General features: G+C 46.0%; 1 protein-coding gene across 1 annotated transcript in view; it reads left to right on the forward strand.

Annotated features, from left to right (window-relative positions):
- The window catches only part of PHF11 (PHD finger protein 11), a 234,195-nt gene that overhangs the window by 117,325 nt on the left and 93,829 nt on the right, over positions 1-23,041 (forward strand). The window contains exons 22-24 of the mRNA XM_069759902.1: positions 10,474-10,529; positions 11,913-11,985; positions 13,348-13,400. Of these exons, the coding sequence (XP_069616003.1) occupies positions 10,474-10,529; positions 11,913-11,985; positions 13,348-13,400 (182 nt within the window). The remainder of the gene's footprint in view (positions 1-10,473; positions 10,530-11,912; positions 11,986-13,347; positions 13,401-23,041) is intronic.

The raw sequence follows: 23,041 nt of genomic DNA on the forward strand, positions 1-23,041 counted from the left end.
ATCTGTGTTCCAATCTTTCATGCATGATATTTTCCGCAATTATCTTGATAAATTCATGGTTGTATATTTGGATGATATTTTCCGATGATTGGGAGTCTCATGTGAAGCAGATCAGGATGGTATTCCAGATCCTTCGTGATAATGCTTTATTTGTGAAGGGGTCTAAGTGCCTATTCGGAGTTCAGAAGGTCTCTTTTTTGGGTTTTATTTTTTCTCCCTCGTCTATAGAAATGGATCCTGTTAAGGTCCAAGCTATTCATGACTGGATCCAACCCACATCTGTGAAGGGTCTTCAAAAATTTTTGGGCTTTGCTAATTTCTATCGCCGTTTCATTGCCAACTTTTCCAGTGTGGTTAAGCCCCTTACTGATTTGACGAAGAAAGGCGCTGATGTGACGAATTGGTCCTCTGAGGCTGTTGAGGCCTTTCAGGAGCTTAAACGCCGATTTACTTCTGCCCCTGTGTTGCGTCAGCCGGATGTTTCTCTTCCTTTTCAGGTTGAGGTCGACGCTTCTGAGATTGGGGCAGGGGCCGTTTTGTCTCAGAGGGAGTCTGATGGCTCTTTGATGAAACCGTGTGCTTTTTTTCCAGAACGTTTTCGCCTGCGGAACGCAATTATGATGTCAGCAATCGGGAGTTGTTGGCTATGAAGTGGGCGTTTGAGGAGTGGCGACATTGGCTTGAGGGAGCTAAACACCGTGTTGTGGTCCTGACCGATCATAAGAATCTGATTTACCTCGAGTCGGCCAAGCGGCTGAATCCTAGACAGGCTCGATGGTCCCTGTTTTTCTCCCGTTTTGATTTTGTGGTCTCGTATCTTCCGGGATCTAAGAATGTTAAGGCTGATGCCCTCTCTAGGAGTTTTTCGCCTGATTCTCCTGGAGTCCTTGAGCCGGTTGGCATTCTTAAGGAGGGGGTGATTCTTTCTGCTATCTCCCCTGATTTGCGGCGGGTGCTTCAGGAATTTCAGGCTGATAGGCATGACCGCTGTCTAGTGGGGAAGCTGTTTGTTCCTGATAGATGGACAAGTAAGGTAATTTCTGAGGTTCATTGTTCAGTGTTGGTTGGTCATCCTGGGATTTTTGGTACCAGAGATTTGGTTGCTAGGTCCTTTTGGTGGCCTTCCTTGTCGCACGATGTGCGTGCTTTTTTGCAGTCCTGTGGGACTTGCGCCCGGGCCAAGCCTTGCTGTTCCCGCGCTAGTGGGTTGCTTTTGCCTTTGCCGGTCCCTGAGAGGCCCTGGACGCATATTTCCATGGATTTTATTTCGGATCTTCCTGTTTCCCAGAAGATGTCTGACCTTCCTCCTCAGATCTGGTTCCATTATTTTTTCAGCATGTGGTCCGTTTGCATGGCATTCCGGAGAATATTGTGTCTGACAGAGGTTCTCAGTTTGTCTCTAGATTTTGGCGGGCCTTTTGTGCTAGGATGGGCATTGATTTGTCTTTTTCTTCGGCGTTTCATCCTCAGACTAATGGCCAAACTGAGCGAACTAATCAGACCTTGGAGACCTATTTGAGATGCTTTGTGTCTGCTGATCAGGATGATTGGGTGTCTTTCTTGCCGTTGGCCGAGTTTGCCCTTAATAATCGGGCTAGTTCGGCTACTTTGGTTTCACCTTTCTTTTGTAATTTTGGTTTTCATCCTCGTTTTTCTTCTGGGCAGGTTGAGCCTTCTGATTGTCCTGGTGTGGATTCTGTGGTGGACAGGCTGCAGCAGATTTGGACTCGTGTTGGACAATTTGACGTTGTCTCAGGAAAGGGCTCAACGTTTTGCTAACCGCCGTCGGTGTGTTGGTCCCCGGCTTTGTGTGGGGGATTTGGTTTGGTTGTCTTCTCGTCATGTTCCTATGAAGGTTTCTTCTCCTAAGTTTAAGCCTCGGTTTATTGGTCCTTTTTAAAATTTCTGAAATTATTAATCCGGTGTCTTTTCGTTTGGCTCTTCCAGCCTCTTTTGCCATTCATAATGTTTTCCATAGATCTTTGTTGCGGAGATATGTGGTGCCCGTTGTTCCCTCGGTTGACCCTCCTGCCCCGGTGTTGGTTGAGGGAGAGTTGGAATATGAGGTTGAGAAGATTTTGGATTCTCGTTTTTCGAGGCGGAGGCTTCAGTATCTTGTCAAGTGGAAGGGTTATGGCCAGGAGGATAATTCTTGGGTTGTTGCCTCCGATGTCCATGCCACCGATTTGGTTCGTGCTTTTCACTTGGCTTGTCCTGATCGGCCTGGGGGCCCTGGTGAGGGTTCGGTGACCCCTCCTCAAGGGGGGGGGGGTACTGTTGTGAGTTCTGCTCTTGGGCTCCCTCTTGTGGTTTCTAGTGGTATGGCTGCTCCTTGAAGTGATCTGTCATCAGCTGCCTCCACTTATCGTCTCTTCTGCTCGGCTATTTAGGCCTGGCTCTTTCTTCAGCCAGTGCCACTTGTAAATGGTCCCTGGTTGGATTCCCATCTCTTTGGAGTTCCCTGTTATCCTGACCAGTTCAGCAAAGCTAAGTTTTGGCTTGCTCTTTTCTGTCCATAGATTGTGGACTTATCCATTCTGTGCTTTCTATGTTTTTCCAGCTTATCAGGGTGAATTAATTCTGTCTTGCTGGAAGCTCTGGGAGGCAGATTTGCCCTCCACACCTTTAGTCAGGTGTGGAGATTTTTTTGTAAACTCTGCGTGGATTTTTGTAGTGTTTTATACTGACCGCACAGTATTCCATCCTGTCCTATCTATTTAGCTAGACTGGCCTCCTGTGCTCATCCTGGTTTCATTCTGTGTATGTCTTTTCCCTCTCCACTCAGTCATTATTTGTGGGGGGCTAATCTATCCTTTGGGGATTTTCTCTGAGGCAAGATAGCTTTCCTGCTTCTTTCTTTAGGGGTAGTTAGCTCTTAGGCTGTGACGAGATGCCTAGGGAGAGTTAGGAGCATTCCACGGCTACTTCTAGTGTTGTGTTGAGCTTAGGGACTGCGGTCAGTACAGTTACCACCTCCTTTAGAGCTCGTTCCATGTTGCTCCTAGACCACCGTATCATAACACCACCCAAAGTAGACTACCAGTCTCTAGACTAGCAGAACAGACCCTCCTTTCACTGCCAGATAGCTCAACCCTCAGGGATGCAGCAGACCGGTAGGTAGAACGCATGGCTCGTTCAATTTTCAAGGCTGCAGGGGGCATCCCTGGCTCCTGCGTTCCCTTCAGTTTGGGCTGCCAAGGCCATTCTGGCCTGGGCCAATAATTTTCAAGCTGGCCTCCAAGCATCCGCTCCTGAGCTGTCGGACCAAGCGGTTCAAATAGCAGTCGTAGCTGATTACATGCTTCATGCAGCTCTGGATTCAGCAAGGGGTGTAGCGGGGATAGCATGAAACGCTATCACAATTCGGCGTATCCTCTGGCTGCGGGAATGGAAAGCGGACGCAGCCTCAAAGACGTCCCTCATGCACCTCCCCTACCTCAGTGGGCGACTTTTTGGTGAACAGTTGGACACTATGATATCCAACGCCACCAGGAGTAAGAGTACCTCTCTTCCCCAACTGAAACCTAAACACACTTACAAGAAGCGTAACCAAACTCTATTCCGATCCTTTCGGAATTCTCCGGGCTGGTCTGTCTCGCGTCCAGCACAAAATCGTTACCGTTCCCCACGCAGGGTCAACTCGCAGTCGACGCAAATGTCGGGCAAGACCTGGCAGTCAAAAGCAGCCCAGTCAAAGCCCAGAGGAGGAAAATCTCAGACTTTCTCCTCATCATGACTCACGGACTCCGGAAAACACCACACCCGTAGGCGGTCGACTTTTGCTCTTTCATCAAGTCTGGCTGCCTATTACAGAAGACAGGTGGGTCAGGGAACTAGTGTCTTCCGGATACTAGATAGAGTTCACCTCCAACCCACTGGACCGATTCTTCCTTTCTGTCCCCCCAAAACCACCGGCCAAGGCTCGTGCTTTCCGACAAGCGGTCTCCTCGCTTTTTCAAGCCATAGTCATAGTACCGGTCAGGGGTTGAAGCCACTGTCTGTGGCGACACGCGTCTGGTCTGCACGCCTCCTGTCCATACTCCCCAGGGCTCCTTACAGGCTTTCAGCTGCTCTTGGGTTTGCCTGATAGTGTCTGGAACATGTCGATCTGGGCTTATTGGCTTTGGTACCTCACTACATACTCCTTATCATGGAAAGGCTTGTTGTTGTGGTATATTGGGATTATACCCCCCAAGATGATTGTGTGTGAGGGGACTGCATTTAGCTTATTGGCTGGCACACTGTATGTTTCCCTATCTCTACCTGTTCAGTTGTTATTTTTCAGGTGAAATAGGTGCCAAGTTTACTCGTATACTTCCAATTTATTACATACCATTGCACTTCACAAATTGTCCTACCATGGTATGGTCTATATGAACAAATTTGATGTTTGTGTGTCGCCGAGTTTTGCTATTTACATATGTTCTAGTCGTTATAGGTTTCTCCCAGTGATTTCACACCTCGCTCTTTTTTTTTTTTTTAGGGCCTAGAGTGCTGTTCACGTAGACATCATACCTTGTAATTACAAGGATACGTTATTACACCATTACTAGGGAGTTAACTCAGGGGGTTGGCTTTATTTTGAGCCATTTGGTACTGTATGTAGGTCACATGTGTGACCAATTTTAATTTTAAATTTGTGCTCTGTGTGGTTTCTTGTGTTCTTTTGTGTTACACTAATAAAAAATTATATTTTTATACTTGATCTATTGCCTCAGGTGATCCCCTTCTTATGGTCTGTTCCTTGCTGCTTTTTTCTGCACATAGAGTATACCTCTTATGTGCATCTCCCGGGCTCCTCCGCAATTAAGCGCTCACCTGTTGGCGTCATGTAGTCCCCACATTAGCCGTAAGTCCCCTGCGGCAAGCACACATCAGGACGCTCTCCATCCCCCGGCATAGGGAGGATCGATTGAGCTGGAGGTGGCTCCCTCCTCGGTGAGTACTACTCTTCCTCACGCTGCCGGCGTGGGAAGATGCTGTCCGGGTCCCTGGGGAGAGGTACCGCTTGCTAGATGCCAGCGGCGATCGTTGGGTGCGGCGTCGCGGCCCCCGGCATGCTCCGCCAGCCGGCTCCACTAATTTTGTCCCCGGCTTCTTCAGCCGGACTAGGCCACAATTCAAAAAATCCCGCCCACCGCCGGAGTCCCGCCTACTACTCAGGTGCTTCTCGCTCTGAATGAGAGGAGCCCTGCAAATCTCAGGTGCCATTTTGGGACTCCACAGCTGCAGGGAAATACAGCCAAAAACGCTACTTCCCTCTCTTCCTCCCTGGGGACACCAGCACAGGACCGTGGGTAAGCTGCTCCACTCCATAGGGAAAAGCTTAACCCCTTCTCTGCACCCATAGCCCTGCTATTAGCAGTTTACCGGAGAATAGACATACACTATGTCGCAATCTAAGGAGTCTAAAAGGGGCAATAAAAGCACACTGTGTTTTATACTTCATGAGCCACTTGCAATTCTGCATTGCCACGTGCCCACAATACCCCCTTGTGCCAGATCTGTGACCCGGCCTGTGCACAGCCGCCTTCTGCCTCCACCTCCAATGTCTCCACCGACCCCCGTCGAGCCTAACCCTTCTGAGTGGGCCATGTCCTTGTCACGCTCAATGGATTCCTTGGTCAAGGCATTGGACTCTTTCCGGGGGTCATCCTTAAGCCAGAACTCATCTCGTCGGCTGCGACGGAATCTGGCGCCGGTGCGGGGCCGTCCGACCACAGGGGGCGTACCGTACTACGGGAATCTCGAGGGGTGCCAGAAAAAGAACCCTTCCCTCATCTCCCGTCCATGCTCAAGCTTCAGTATCTGTTAGCTCATCTTCTCGCTTCCCCCTCCCCCGAGGGTCGCAGCGTACATGACTCAGAATGCGAGTCGGAGGAATCTTTAACCCAAGACTCCTCTATCGGTCAGGATACACTTGATTCCCTTATTGAGGCAGTCAACAAAACACTAATGGCGGACGAGGAATCGGTATCCACTCAGGAACATGTCGTGTCTTTTAAAAAAGACTAAACTCGTTCAAAAGATATTTGCTAATCACCCTGAGTTTCAGGACATTGTCCAAAAGTACAGGGAACACCCGGAGAAGCGATTTACGGCTCAAAAAGCCACGGAATCTAAATATCTTTTCTCCAAGGATCTGATGGAGTTGCTTCTCTCTCCTTCTGTGGATCTTGCCGTATCGCATCCAAAACAGTCTTCTCTCTGTCCAACGGTTCATCAGTCAAAAATCCTTCTGACCATCAAATTGACTACCTGGCTCGCTCAGTCTTTGAGGCCTTAGGAGCAGCTGTCCTTCCATCCTTTGCCGCTACCTGGGTGGCTAAGGCAATGGTTGCCTGGGCAGAGGTGTTAACCTCTACCGTCCACGACAGATTAGCTAACCAGATAACTCAGGCCGGAGATTTCGTAGTTAATGCTTCCATAGATGCAGCTAATTGCGCAGCACAAGCGGCGGTAAACGCAATCTCCATCAGGAGGGCCTTATGGCTCCATGATTGGCGAGCAGATTCTGCTTCTAAAAAGTCGCTGACTTCTTTACCTTACCAAACTGGCCGTTTATTTGGGGAGAAACTAGACCAAATCATTTCTGACGCTACCAGTTGAAGAGAAAATTTCTTCCCCAGCAAAAACCTGCCCGGCCTTTTCGGAATCAAAAGCAGTTTCGATTCCGGTCCTTTCGTAACAACTCCAGTTGGTCCTCCTCCTCCCCTAGTTTGGGACGGCGGGAAAACAGAAATCCCAGGTCTCATACCGTTCCTGGAAACCCAGACCGAGACCTTCTGGCCCTAAGGCATCCGCATCCCTTAAACTTTCTACACAATGACTCGTCGACGTGTCCGGCGGACACCGCAAAGTAGGTGGACGCCTTTTGTTCTGTCAAAGTTGACTCTCGGTCATTCACGACGAGTGGGTCAGAGAGCTCGTGTCTTCCGGATACAAATTGAGTTTTCTTCTATCCCACCCCTCTGCGCTTCTTCCAGTCTTCTGCCCCCAAAGCAAGGGCAGCACATCTTCTTCAGGCCATACAGGTGCTTCAAAGGGACCGTGTCATCATTCCGGTCCCTCGAGACCAAAGGTTCAAGGGGTTTTACTCCAACCTATTCGTGGTCCCAAAAAAGGACAGGACCCTACGGCCCATACTGGACCTCAAACTGCTAAACAAGTTCGTACGGTTCCGACACTTCAGGATGGACTCGCTCCGTTCCGTTGTCGCGTCCCTGGAAAAAGGGGAGTTCCTTGCATCCATGGACATCAAGGATGCTTATCTATATATTCCAATTTTTCCATCTCATCAGCAGTTCCTGCGTTTCGTAGTCCAAGAAGAACACTTCCAGTTTGTGGCCTTGCCCTTCGGACTTGCCACTGCTCCCAAAGTCTTCATGAAGATCATGGCGGCCGTTATGGCCATTCTTCATGCTCGGGAAGTGGTAGTCCTTCCGTATCTGGACGACCTTTTAATCAAGAGTCCATCCCATTCTGCCTGCGAGAGAGTCTGGAAGTATCACCGTGTATTCTTTCTCGCCTGGGTTGGAAAATCAACTTCGAGAAATCATCTCCAGTGCTGGCTCAGCAAATCTGCTTCCTGGGCATGATTTTGGACTCTTCCCGCGGGTTAGTCATTCTCCCTCCAGAGAAGGTCTTGTTCTTACAACAGGGAGCGCGCAAGCTCTCCCTCCCAGTCTCACACTCCATTCATTTTGCGATGCGCATCCTCTGGAAAATGGTTGCGGCGATAAAAGCTGTTCCGTTTGCGCAGTTCCATCTCCGTCCCCTGCAACAGGCGCTGCTGTTAGCCTGGGACAGGAGTCCGTTTTCTCTCGACCGCCATTTTTGCTTGTCCCCACAGGTCAGGCAGACCCTCAGGTGGTGGATGCTACAGTCCTCCCTGAACCAAGGGAAGTCCTTTCTCCCAGTGCGCTGGTTAGTGGTCACCACCGATGCCAGCCTTTAGGGCTGGGGCTCAGTTTTCAATCACCACACAGCACAAGGTCCGTTGGTCGACAAGAGTCGCGTCTGCCAATCAATATCTTGGAGATTCGAGCGATCACACTTGCCTTACGCAACTTTCACCATCTTCTCGCAGGCCATCCCATCAGAATCCAATCCGACAACGTCACAGCCGTGGCGTATATCAACCTGCAAGGGCGAACCCGCAGCAGGGCAGCCATGTTCGAAGTCTCCCACATCCTGCGCTGGGCCGAGACCAACCACTCGCTCATCTCGGTGATCCACATACCGGGTGTGGAGAATTGGGAAGTGAAATTCCTCAGTCGCCAAGGTCTTGCCTCGGGCGAGTGGTCCCTCCATCCGGAAGTCTTCCAGCAGATTTGTCTTCGCTGGGGGACGCCGGATGTGGATCTCATGGGCTCGAGGCTCAACAACCAGATTCCCCAGTTCATTGCTCAATCCCGCGATCCTTGCGCCATCGTGGCAGATGCTCTGGTCCTGTCGTGGCATCGGTTCCAGCTGCCATACATATTTCTGCCTCTTCCTCTGCTCCTGAGAGTCATCAAGAAGATCAGGGCAGAGGGGAGACCGGTGATCCTCGTCGCGCCGGACTGGCCGCGCCGAGCATGGTACGTGGAACTTGTCCAAATGGTCGCTGACATCCCCTGGCGGCTTCCAGATCACATGGATCTTCTCTCACAGGGGCCGATTTGCCACCAGAACTCCGGGGCCCTGTCTTTGACGGCGTGGCCATTGAATCCTGGATTTTAGCCCCAGCCGGATTCTCTCCAGGGGTTTCTTCTACCATGATTCGTGCTAGGAAACCCTTATCCATGCGCATTTATCATTGCACCTGGCGCATCTTCTTTTCATGGTGCAATGCCCATGGACGTTCTCCTCTGGTGATTTCCATTCCGTCCATTCTTGAGTTTCTCCAATCAGGGTTATAGTCAGGCCTTGCTCTAGGCTCGCTCAAGGGACAAGTGTCCGCATTGTCTGTTCTATTCCAACGAAGGATTGCTTCCAGACTGTTGGTTAAGACGTTCATCCAAGGAGTCTCCCGGGTGGTCCCTCCCTATAGAATGGCTTTGGCTTCTTGGGATTTTAACTTGGTTCTCGGAGTTCTTCAGGAGGCCCCTTTCGAACCATTGCAGGACATCTCTCTCACCCTCCTTTCATGGAAGGTGGTCTTTCTTGTGGCGATTACGTCAATCAGGAGAGTTTCTGAGTTGGCGGCCCTCTCTTGCCGATTCCCCCCCCCCCCCTTTTCTGATTTTTTTTTTTTTTTTCACCCAGACAAGTTAGTCTTGAGAACCTCTCCCTCTTTCCTACCTAACGTCATCTCCTCCTTTCATCTAAATGAGGACATTGTCTTGCCGTCATTCTGTCTGGCACCAACCCATCGTATCGAGAAAGCTCTCCATACTTTGGATGTGGTTAGAGCTCTTCGGCAGTACATATCTCGCACGGCTCCCTTCCGTAAGTCGGATGTCCTGTTCGTGCTTCCGGAGGAACATAGAAAAGGTCTACCCACCTCAAAGGCCACTCTAGCCAAGTGGATTCCCTCCACTATTCAGGAATCCTACCGTGTCAGGAACACCTCTGTCCCAGCAGGGAGTAAGGCGCATTCGACTCGGTCGGTCGGTGCTTCTTGGGCCATTCGGCACCAGGCTTCAGCACAACAGCTTTGTAAAGCTGCAACTTGGTCCAATCTGCATACCTTCATGAAGCACGATCACGTTCATACCCTGGCTTTGGCAGACGCTGCCCTCGGCAGGTGCATTCTGCAGACAGCGGTACCTCAGTAAGCCAGTGGTACATGGGGTTTTAGCAGTGCAATTGCTCCCCACCCAGGGACTGCTTTAGGACGTCCCATGGTCCTGTGTCCCCCAATAAGGTGTAGGAGAAAAGGAGATTTTTGTATACTCACTGTAAAATCTTTTACTCCGAGCCAATCATTGGGGGACACCGCACCCACCTATTATCCTATTTGCTGGTTGTGGTTTGTACTTCAGTTTTTTTTACATAGTTTACTTGTCTTGGTTTTTCTTATACTCCTACTGCTTTACTACCGAACTGGGTCGTTACTGGCCAGTCAAGGGGTGTATACTGCAGAGGAGGAGTTAAATCTTTGTGTTTACTTAGTGTCCTCCTAGTGGCAAGCAGCATAACACCCATGGTCCTGTATCCCCCAATGATTGGCTCGGAGAAAAAGATTTTACAGTGAGTACACAAAAATCTCCTTTTTAAAGCACCAACTGTCCTCACCTATCTCAGTAATGGGAAAGTTCAAGAAGAAAAAGAAGCTGATTTCACTGATAAGATACATTACAAATTTTCTTATTTTCATTGAGTAGTGGGAAAAAAATGAGTTACTTTTAATCAGAATATCAAATTTACATATTTTTTTAATCATAAAAAAGACATTTTTTTTTTTTCTTTTGTTTTTTTTGTTCCTTTCACGTCCCAAAAAGCATAGTAAAAAGTTGTATATAAATGTATTTTATGTATTTCCTTAAGGTGGATTTCCAAAAAGAAAAAAGAAATATTCTTCAAACAGAAAACCTAGTAAGCAGGTATGCCTGGTTCAGCGCTTCACTGTACACGAAAATATTGAATTTTTAAAAGGTAATGTCTACTTTGAGGGCAATCTCCTCACCATGTGATGAAGGTAGCAGCAGTCAACTAATATAATCCTTGACTGACCTCCTCACTTTTACACAGATGTTGAATATCATTGTTTGCTATTGGACATATTCTGCCAGCAGGTTTTTGCTATTTAAAGGGAACCTGTCAGCAGGATTGTGCTAAGTAACCTGCAGACAGAAGTGTCAGATTGGTGCCATTATACTAATTAAAATGATACCTGGCTGATTAAATCGGTCTATTGGTTGTTTTATCTTTCATTTCAGTTAATGATATGTTCGTGCTCTAGAGCGGCCTGTGGGGTTCTTCTTGTGGTGCTCTGATTAGGTATTCACCACTATGATTTTGACAGGTCACTGATCCCTCACTGACCTGCCCCCGTTTACATAACAAATATATACCGTATTTTTTTTTTTTTAAATCCTCTTCAACCTGAGTATTTGTTGCTGATGTTTCTATAGGAGGGGATGCGCTGTAATTGAAAATATGTGACATTGTAATGTCTGGACTCTGTTTGTTTGTTTGTTTGTTTGAATTTCATTAATAAAAATCTATCTGATAAAAAAAAAAAAGAAAAAAGTTTTATTAAAAAGTAGATTTCCAACCATGTTGTTTTTCCCTCATTTTTTTGCGACAATGGTCAGGACTCGCCAAAAGTAAGTTTGTATATTTATTCTCCTAGTAGTAGAACAAGATACTAAAAATTTCTATACTGCTAACCCTCAGTTTTACTTTTTTGCCCCAAATCAATATTTCATTTGCACCTGTCATCATTCCGATTCTTAACTTCTAAACATTTTAGCCCCGATAAATGAAGACTAGTGCTTTGCACGCCATTCTTTAATGCAGAGTGTGCTTAGAGCATCCTTCATTCGCTGTATGCCACCATAAGGATTTTATGCCAGTCAGAAACTAGAGTAATTTTGCTGTAATGTACTCCACTTTTGATGATGATATTCCAACCACTTTTCAAAAAGATGGAGGACAAGCATAAAAACGTTAAAAGATGGGGAAAAAATGTTGTTTTGCCAAAAAAATTGTAATGTTAGAAACCGTTTTACTCCAGAATTTTGGCGCAATCTGTTTGATGAAAAAGGTTTTATGATCACAATTTGTCTTGGGGAAAGGTTGTTTTTTACGCTATGGTGAGGCCATCCCACCTGAGGCTTGAAGAAGCTTAGAGACTTTTTTGTTTTAGTGTCGCTACCTACAACAAATATTGCATGCAGCCCTAGTCCAATGATCTACAATTGCTGGAAAATGTTAATAGGCTATCAGGAGAAATTAATATATATATTTTTTTCTTATGACAGCTTCAAGAAGTTCTACAGAAAATTACATCAGAGGAAAAGAAAGAGTTATCTCAAATTTATTCTGAGCTTGGTGGTAAGCAGAGACATTTACACTTGTTTGGGGCCTATTCACATCAACCAGGTTTACATACAAGTGCTGTCCGAGTGTAGCAGAGTAAGCAAAACGCTGACCCATTAGTCAAGTCAATGAAACAATGTATGTAGATCCGTACAGAGAAAATCATAGCATCTGTTATTTTTTTCCGAGACTTGGATGCCCCTATTTAAAGTCAATAGGATCAAGAAAAGTATAAAGCACGTGGACACAAAACTGATTCAAGTTGGATAGAAAATACCGTATTTTTTTGGACTATTAGACGCACAGGACCATAAGACGCACCTAGGTTTTAGAGGAGGAAAATATTTTTAAAAAATTGAAGCAAAAAATGTGATCATGAAGCACTGTTCTAGGAGGAGGGGGTGCTTCTGACACTGTTATAGGGGTAATATCCCCCAATTCTGTACTAATATCCCCCATCCAGTTAGATATGACCCCCATCCTGGTACCCCTATCCTGGTATACATGGCCCCCAATCCCGGTATACATGACCCCCCCCCCCTATCCTGGTATACATGGCCCCCATCCTTGTAAACCTGCCCCCCCCTTTCCCGTACCCATCCTGGTAAACATGGCCCCCATTCCCATCCTGGTAAACATGGCCCCCATCACGCTGCACACATAAATAAAATAAACAATTATACTCGCCCTCCTTCCTCTACGTCGCAACATTGCGACCTGTTCTTATGCCAGCAGCTGATTTCAGCGTGCAAGCAGCGCATGATGTCAGGACCATGCGCCTCCACACGCCGAGGTCATAAAAATATTCACTGCTCTCCACGCCCGGGACTATGGGAGTGGAGAGCAGTGAATATTAATTTTCTTTAATAACTGGCACACTGTTGGCCACAGCTCCAGCTCCTGCAACGGTTGGGCGATCATGTTCCCGCTATTAAAGAGAGGGAATATTCACTGCTCCACATAGTTCCGCCCACCTCTCAGTGCTGGTTTCAGTGCATAGAGGTGGGCGGGACTATGAGCGTGGGGAGCAGTGAATATTCAATTTCTTTAACAGCGGGCAAACTGTTAGCTTCAGTCACCGCCTCCTGTGACTCCCTCCGCCGACGCTGCTGCTCTACCCCATCTCCTCCATCCACAGCTACACTATAAGTTATATAGTATATCTGGACTATAAGACGCACCCCCCCACACTTTCCTCCAAAATTGGGGAGGAAAAAAGTGCATTTTGTAGTCTGAAAAATACGGTAATCTTCTTTTCACTGGTGAAACACAGACAAGTTTTACATTGCTTGTCTCACTGCAGCCTAAATAATTCGTTTTTTATGCAGATTTAAATTAAAAAAGTTTTTACAAAATCTATTTTTGTGTAACTAACAGGATCCGAGTCGTATCCAACTGCAGAAATGGATGTAACCTCAGACAATCAAAATGTAAGTTTTGTGGGTTTGCCTACTTCTACAAACAATTATGTTTTTTTAATTTTAGCTGGGATAGCATAGAGACTTTCCAATTACCCCTGCAGTACACACCTGTGGATATCCTGTATCATTTAATATTTAAAATAGGAAAGATGCAAAGGTACAAAAAGTTAACAATCTATGCTTGATAGTGTCCCTTACAGGGCTGAAGGTAAAAATCATGTTTACATTTCTTGAAACCTGGCTCTCCACTGCATTTGGGAAAGAGGTCTTATCTCCCCAGTTTGCGTGAAAATGCGCCCATGGAGTGCCTGCCAAACCTCCCCAGCCAAGGGTTCCTCCACATCCATCTGCTCTCATGCACTATAGCAGGAATTTTTTATGTTCTGTTTTCAATCGAGCATAATTCTGGAATAACCTAATTTGAGTTCTGAATCAATCTCTGGACTTAAATTAGCTTCTATTTCCTCGAGAGAAATGTCTGTTTTAGTATATTGGTGTTGCTTACCAGATTTTGTATGTATTCTTTTTTTTGTTTGTGAAAAGAGGGAAATATCTATATGAGGGTTAATGCTGGTGTCCGTGAATTTGAGACTCCAATGAACGGACTGGTTGCAGGTCTTCCATCTCAGGAACTGAAGCTTGAGGGAGATGGTTTGCATATTCCTGGTGCATTTTGAGTTGCCACATGTCTCAGGATCTTTGGGTGTAGCTGGATCAAGATACTCGAAGGAAATCGTCAAACCACGCGCTGTCAGGCGATTCCACAGAAATTAGTTTTATTATTAGTCAACATGGAGTAAGATTATCCATATGGTGCTGCAATGTGTTCTATATGTTTACAGACTTGTTAGAGGAAAGTTTACATGCCAAAAATGCAAGCCTATGACTCTTAGGGGAAAAGGTGCAAATTTTTCAGGAGAGAATAGGTACACTGAAGCTTATCAAAGAAGATGAAGATTTCCTTGACAGAGCAGAAGAATTATTTCAGAATGTTGCAGTAGAAGAAGTTTTCAGTGTTCCTGCAGCAGCTAATGACCGGGTAGAAATAACTATTCAGAATGTTCGAAGAGAAGCACCTTTCAATGTAACTTGTAACTTGTAACTTCGTAGCCAAAAGGCCCACCTCATCCCCCCCCCCCCCCCCCATTCGTCACTGGATCTGTTGAAGTGCTTGATAGCACGAAACGGCTGTTATCAGCAATGTGTTCACTACCCTCCCTGCACCGCATGATTGCATGTGAATAAATCGCTTTTTGCTCAACACCGGTGAGTGCGCTGTTACTTTTCTTGATCTGGACACTTTCATATAAATTGTTTTTTTCATAAAGCAGCACCCAGGTGGAGCTTGTATAGCGATTACTTTTTTTCTATTGTGACTAAAGGCATATACCGTGTGGTATTTCAAACTCTGAAGCAGTAAGGGTCTAATGTACAACGGCTGTGTGATTGCAATATTTCTGGACTTTCAATGTAACTGCAGATGAAGAAAAATGGAAGCTTGTGATCCAAAGAAGCAGTAGGATGAGGCAGTTAGCATCCATATCGCTGAAGAATCGCTACCAGGTTCTCATGCAGGACAATTATGAAGATCTACATCAAAAAAGTTATTTGCCCACAAAGAACACACCAGTAAGAAATCAGAATCCTTTTGAAGAGAGAAAAAGAAGCACTGTGGTGAAGAAGAAAGAGTGGTGGTCGTGGGGGTTCCCTACTGAGTGGAACAGAAGCCACTATCTGCCGACCGGACATTACTTCAAGACTAGTGTTCTGTCGTCCAGGTGCAACATAAAACATCTTTATTCCAGAAAACTCAACCAATCAGGTAAGTGCTATCCTCTCAGGTTCGCAGCTGGGTCCTCAAATCAGTCCCATGTCCAAGCCAGCTGCCGTGGAAAACTGCACCTCCATATAACTCTTGGATGCGTCCACAGCTTTGAAGTCCCTGGCTCTGTGTTCAACTTCACACAGGCCTGGGTTGCATAGAGTCTCCTGCTCTTCAGCTTGCAAAACACTGACACAATCAAGACAAAGCTGAGCGTTTAAATGGGAATTGTGGACATAGAGCCCCTCCCAAAACATGGAGTGAAGGGAGGGATTTGCCCCACTACCAAACCTGCAAATTCCTGTAAAAATTAAATCCCATATCGGGTTTTCCTAAAATCTGACTTGGTCAACTACGTTTGATTTAATCACAATGCGCTCCAGGGGGTTTAATATGTCTTTGTACGCATCACGGGGGAAACATAGCAGCCCTCATAAGTGATTTCCCTCCCTGCCTCACAACAGCCAAAAAAATGCAGCTAATGACTTTTTTTTAATAACTCTGTTATTAGAAGTGGAAATAAAGAACAAAAACAACAAATGAATGAAATGCTCTGTTTTGATTCAGAAAATTTTCAAGAGAAACAGACTACAAACTAAAATGTGTCCATACAATTGCACAGATCATAGGAAACGAACAAGGAGAATTGGAGCTGCTAACAGAGGAAGAGAGATATGTCATAGGCATCGCTGAAATTTGGTGGGATGACACATGATTGGAATACAAACTTTGAAGGCTGTAATTTATTTATTAGAAACAGGATTTTAACAAGAGGGAAGGAGTATTGCATAGTTTGTTAGGAAAATGTATATCTCCACAGAGATCCAATCTTCAGAGACTGGTAGCTCTACAGAAAATGTTTGGGTAAGAATACAAAGATGGAGGGTGGTGGCCTGACCGGCCATGTGAGCAGAGACAGGAGAGATTAGCTCTGGGAGAGAGAGCCTGTAAGAGACTCCACTGGGACCTAAACACCTTTATAATCAGCAATATCATCCCCCTCTGAGCTCCTATACTCACTGGTGTCGATCTTATCCATGGGGGGTGGTTTGGTGTTTTACAGTGCAGTCAGCTACAGGAACAGATAAGAGAAATCAAGATGGCAGCTGGCTGCCTTCAGGTACACATGTAGTGAAGTCATCTACTGTAAATGCAGCACTTAAACTTTTCCAGTTATGCCAGGATATCTAGAGGGGCTTCCATCAGTAATGAAGTGCAAACACACATGAAAGGACTGGGTAATGGCTTCTCTGCTATCTCATGGGAGTGTGAGGATGCCTATTTTTGTATGAATAAAGTTGTAATCTTTTGATGGTCCATCCCAGTGTTAAGGTACCGTCACACATTAGCGACGCTGCAGCGATACCGACAACGATCCGGATCGCTGCAGCGTCGCTGTTTGGTCGCTGGAGAGCTGTCACACAGACAGCTCTCCAGCGACCAACGATGCCGGTAACCAGGGTAAACATCGGGTAACTAAGCGCAGGGCCGCGCTTAGTAACCCGATGTTTACTCTGGTTACCATCCTAAAAGTAAAAAAAAAAAAAAACACTACATACTTACCTACAGCCGTCTGTCCTCCAGCGCTGTGCTCTGCACTCCTCCTGTACTGTCTGTGTGAGCACAGCGGCTGGAAAGCAGAGCGGTGACGTCACTGCTCTGCTTTCCGGCTGACCGACGCTCACAGACAGTACAGGAGGAGTGCAGAGCACAGCGCTGGAGGACAGACGGCTGTAGGTAAGTATGTAGTGTTTGTTTTTTTTTACTTTTAGGATGGTAACCAGGGTAAACATCGGGTTACTAAGCGCGGCCCTGCGCTTAGTTACCCGATGTTTACCCTGGTTACCAGTGAAGACATCGCTGAATCGGTGTCACACACGCCGATTCAGCGATGTCTGCGGGGAGTCCAGCGACCAAATAAAGTTCTGGACTTTCTTCCCCGACCAGCGACCGCACAGCAGGGGCCTGATCGCTGCTGCCTGTCACACTGGACGATATCGCTAGCGAGGACGCTGCAACGTCACGGATCGCTAGCGATATCGTCTAGTGTGACGGTACCTTTATGCATATCTTTTTTTCTTTCTCTTGATGCCTCTGATAATACTGATAGTGGCCTGCAGTCTCAGCTAGAGCTTAACCCTTTCAGCGCTTTTTCAGCCCAGCAGACAGAAGATCCCACATTTTAAGATGTATTCATGGCTGTTGCACAGTATAGATCTGCTATGTCCTCACTTAGTAACCAGATGGATGAGATTAAGGAAGAACTTTCCTATATGAGAGGAACTGCAAAAAGTAAAAGACTGCAGGACAGCATCCAGAGAAAGAATTAGTGACCTTGAGGATAAACAGCCTCAAATTCAGTGACCGCTGCAGACATGATCAACAGATCCTGGCCTTGCTGGCTAAAACAGACAATTTGGAGAACAGACTTAGGCGGAATAATATAAGGGTAATTGACATCCCTAAAAAAAAAAATGAGAGCAACAATCCTACTGATTATTTTGAGAAATGTCTGCATTCCCTGTTTGGGGCTGAACACCTGACCCTTCTGTTTGCTGTGGAGAAGGTGCACAGAGTACCTACTCGGCCACTACCACCGGGAGCCCCTCCGCGCCCAGTCCTAATGAAGCTGCTTCATTATAAGGACCGTGACAACATCCTTAAGGCAGCTCGTGATAAAGGGGACATATCCGTCAATGGGCAAAAGGTGTCCTCTTTCCCTGAATACTCCATTGAAGTGTTAAAACGCAGAGCACAATTTATGGATGTGAAACGTCATTTACGCCGGCTACAAATACCATATTCTATGTTCTAGCCGAACCTCCGACTGGCCGCCCTGGGAGGGACCTCTTTTTTTGGAAGGAAGTACTCCACTGGCTCAATCTAAATGAGCAGCGACTTCACTAGAATCTGCAGCGCTGGGGGGCGTTGCCTGGGACCTGACGAAGCCGGACATGCTCTCTTAGAGCTCCCGCTCCCAGCCTTATTAAATTGCCACCACAAGAAGATTTATTTACTTCTTATAACAAAAAACTGCTTTCTAAAGGTGCTCTTGATACCGGGTATCAATTGCAGCACCCCCGGGAGTTCCCTGCACACCCTGGAGGAGGGAAAGCCGTGACGCAGATACATAAGGGGGCCTGGTTGGCTTTCAGCCCACACCCCAGACCGCCGGAGACGTGATTTTCCCCCCCCTTCCCCCTACCTAATCGCTGCTGGTAGCGGATCCACAGCGACCCCAGGGCATAGAGAGGAGGACCGGATCACCGGGACAACTGACGTCGCAGCGCGGGGTACCTGCTCGTGAGCGCCTGGACGGTGGGAGCCTGAAGTCCAGTGGACATCAGTTGGGACAGGTGAGAGCTCCCCCGGTCCCCAACGAGCAGGATGATACGGAGCAGTGAAAGACCGACGGGTTAGGCTCCGCCCACTTCGGCTCACACACGCGGCCGGCGCCATCTTGCCGCTTCACATAGCTGACAGAAGCCGCCTGGACGAAGAGCCCGCCCTCCTTCTCTTCTTCACATACGGAGATCGGCTCAGGCCCTTGAGGCGGCGAAGGGTGCTGAGACCGCTCTAAAATATTGGCTCTCCGCCTCCTGTCTAGCCCCCATTCTCTCTGAAGGCAGAGTGAGATTTTCCTCAAAATAGACACTGCCCCCCCCCCCCCCAAAAAAAAAAAAAAAGATTCGAGGCATCAGAGGGGATTTTTACTTGACACAGCTCAAGAAGCTGCGGCCTAGATTTTAACTCCTTGATAACCTCTCAGATGACAGACCGCTACTCCAGACTCATGTTAAAGACATACGCCACACACGTTTGCATAAATCATATTCCAGGGCACGAGTGGCGATATAAGGAGCTTACATCTTACACCTCATAAATCTATAATGGTAAAGACAGGCAGGGAACGTTCTAAGAACTTATCTTCAGCCCTCTATCAGGGCAAGCAAGGTGAAATGGAGAAATTTCTCAAACATAAGACAATGACAAAAGCCACCCCAAAAAACCCTTACTCAAACGTTGTGGCAGATGATCAGGCAGAAGAGTCAGAATCTAGTGATGATGCCTCAGGCAGTGACTTTCCTCAATCTGATTCTGGAAAGTTATCCAGATCCTTCCTCAAAAAATCACTGATTCAGGCAATGAAACCTCTGGTGGCAGAAATAGCTGGCATGAGAGCCGACCTCACTCATATCGGCAACAGAGTTGAAGCATTGGAAGCTACCCAGGTCTTGCTCATCAATCAATCAAATTGCATGAAAGATCACTTGGATTTCCACAGACTGCAATTAAATAATGCCGCTCTCACTTTAGAAGATCAGCAAAACCGAAGCCATAGAAAGAACATCAGAATTAAAGGCTTGCCTGAAAGCGTCTCACAGGAAATACTTGAAAAAGCTACCAGAGATATACTTGCTTTACTTCTTCCACAAGATAAATGTGACCAGGTTATCATTGAAAGAGTTCACAGATCGCTTCGTCCTAAACCTAAGTCCACAGATCCGCCGAGAGACGTAATTTGCGGATTACTGAGTTATTTGGACACTTCAGCGATACTGTTGGCCTCTAGAGATAACAAATCACTTGTCTATGAAAATTCCCCCATTCAACTATACCAAGACCTTTCTCCGTCGACTCTGACGAAACGCAGAATCCTGAAGCCTCTTTTAGATACTCTGCAGTCAAACAAAATTCTGTACAAGTGGCTCTTCCCCTTTGGTCTGGCGATTCATGGCAGAGGCAAGCAAGTGGTTATCAGGAGCCCAGGTGACCTTCCTAAAGTTTGGGAAACATTTAACCTGTCTGAAATGGAGATCCCCTCTTGGCTTCCCCTAGACATGGACTTGCGATCCCCTCACCCGCTGAGAGCTATCTCCGGAGATCAGGGAGAATGGTCTCCAGTAAAGAATCTAGCATCGCCCAGACAGGGGAAACTTGGAGCCAAGAAGAAGCCCCCTCCTTGAACGCCACCCCACACACAATCTGAACTTCAGGATGAGAGACTCGCGTCGACCTCGACTTTTTTCCTTGAGGCTTAGACAGTAATATCTACGTAAGGGTTGCAGATGTTTTGAAATATTGTTTTCTTTTTGACAGATTGACGCTCGCGCGCTGGTGTGTGCCCACCTTATCTGCTATGGGAGGAACTCCCTGCCCCCGCTTCTGCGGCAGATGGGTGTTTTTTGTTTATTCCCTGTATATAAGTATTTACCCCCTTTTTCTGTTGTTCCTGTTATTTCTCTAGTTAATCTGGATATTTGTGTGTTCAGTCCTTACATTCAGACATTTTTCTACTCCCATCTTAACAGTCATGATTAATACCAGCCCGCCTGCCATCATAGTGGTGGCTTCATATAATGTCAAAGGAATACGTTCCCCAAATAAAAGAAGTCAAATATTGAGACTCCTGCATTCTAAGAAGTCTAGTATCGCTTTCTTACAGGAGACTCATTTCAAAAAAGGAAGGGTTCCCGATATGTCCTGGACTCTTTTCCCGCATTGGTATAATAGCACAGGTACTTCGGCTTCTAGAGGAGTGAGCATAATTGTTAAAAAAAAAAAAAAAAAAAAAATGTTCCTTTTGAACTGGTAAATTCTATGACAGATTCTGAGGGGAGATTTATCATGATAAAAGGCCTTCTGGCCAATACTAAAATAACTCTCTGTAACTTATATGCCCCTAATACAAATCAGGTTGGTTGGCTATGTAAAACTTTAAACATTCTGAAACGAAACTATTTGCAGAAGGCGTTGTGGTGGTGGGGGGAGATTTCAATCTCCCTCTCAACCCGTTTCTGGATACTTCTTCTGGAAAATCTTCCATCTCCCAAAAAGCCCTTAGAAAGCTTCACCTTACACTGCAGTCATTAAACCTATTTGATCCTTGGAGGTTTTTGTATCCCTCCACCAGAGACTATACCTTTTATTCACCCCCCGCACAATTCCTACCATAGAATCGACTACCTCTTAACGCAAATACCATGCCTACGGCTCATAAAATCGGCAACAATAGATGTCATGTCACTATCGGATCATGCTCCTGTTTTCCTGGAAATGAGTATCTCGTCTTTACCTAAGTCGGCGAAGTCCTGGACTTTAAATGAGACTTTATTAGATTCTAGCTCGCATGTATCTATATTAACAGATGCTCTTGAGAACTTTTTCCGGGAAAATTTACACTCCGGCCCATCTCCTCCCATAATTTGGGAAACTCACAAAGCTGTTATGAGAGGGGAGCTCATAGCGTTAGGGTCCTATGTTAAACGAGAAAGAACCAAGCAAATACTATCTATTATGCATCAAATCAATGCCTTTGAGAAGATACATAAAAAATCCCGCAGCAACAACATTCAAACGGAACTGATAAAGCTCCGCCAAACTTTAAAATCTTTTGAATATACAATCTGCCAAAATCTACATGAGAAGCAAACATAAGCTTTACCTACACGGTAATAGAGGTAGTAAACTCATGACTTCCCTACTTAAGAAACGTAACGAAAAAAGATTTATAAACCATATCATCTCTGCCAATAAATTCTCTCTACGTGAAACGACTGAAATTGCGGAGGAGTTCAGATCCTTCTTTGAGGGCCTATACAATCTACCCACACCTCCAAACATGAGTAATCCCCCGAAAGCTTTAAGAAAAATATACAAATTTTTGACATCACTAAAACTCCCCACTGCCCTTGTTAGGTTCTGTCAGTACCTGATAATCTGTCTCCCCCAAATAAATATTAGATACACTGACAACAATACCCAATGGGAAAGGGCCAGGGCCAGATGGTCTGCCCATTATCTACTATAAAAAAAAAATATCAATCAGTTGCTGCCCTATTTGACATCTCTATTTAATTCATACCTTGAAGGCCTTCCCTTACCCAAACAATCTTTACAGGCCTTTATATCAGTTATCCCGAAAGAAGGAAAAGACCCTACCTCCTGCGCCAGCTACAGACCAATATCCTTACTCAATGCGGACACAAAATTGTGGGCCAAAGTGTTAGCAAACAGATTAAGCACCATTTTACCTAAGCTCATTCATACTGACCAAGCCGGTTTCGTAAGGGCCAGAGAGGGTAAGGACAATTCGGCTAAATAATTCAATCTATTTTCGCTAGGAACAGGGGGATACCTTTGACTCTCCTGTCCACCGACGCTGAGAAAGCTTTTGACAGGGCGAGTTGGAGATACATTGAACAGACAATGATCAAGTTCGGCTTTCCGCCGCAGTTCATTAATGCTGTTTTTTCCCTTAATCCTCACTCTGGCCTTAGGTTGAGAATAAACAGCACCATGTCGAACAGCTTTGATATAAATAATGGCACTAGACAGGGGTGCCAATTGTCCCCTTCCTTGTTCATTCTGGTTATTGAAACATTAATACAGAAAGTTAGGACCCATCCATAGCAGGATTGAAATTGGGCCCTATAGAATTAAAAACTCTAGCATTTGCTGACGATCTTTTTCTTATCACCAATCCCTCTCACGCGTTCCCGGCCATACTTGACATATTCCAACAATTTGGACAACTATCAAACTTTAAAATTAATACCTCTAAATCTGAAGCTTTGAACATCTCTACCGTACCCCCAATTACATATCCTACGTACCCAATTCCCATTTTCCTGGTCCACAAATTCCTTAAAATACCTAGGGATAACAATAACTAGAGACCCAAATAATCTATTTCAAGCTAATTATAGTACGCTCCTTAAAAAAACTGAAAACTCGATGAAAATATACAATTTACCTACACTTTCATGGATGGGACGCATAAACGTTTTTAAAGCATATGTCATGCCAGTAATATTATATACTTTTA

Source organism: Ranitomeya imitator, chromosome 3 (genome assembly GCF_032444005.1).
Source record: "Ranitomeya imitator isolate aRanImi1 chromosome 3, aRanImi1.pri, whole genome shotgun sequence".
NCBI lineage: Eukaryota > Metazoa > Chordata > Amphibia > Anura > Dendrobatidae > Ranitomeya > Ranitomeya imitator.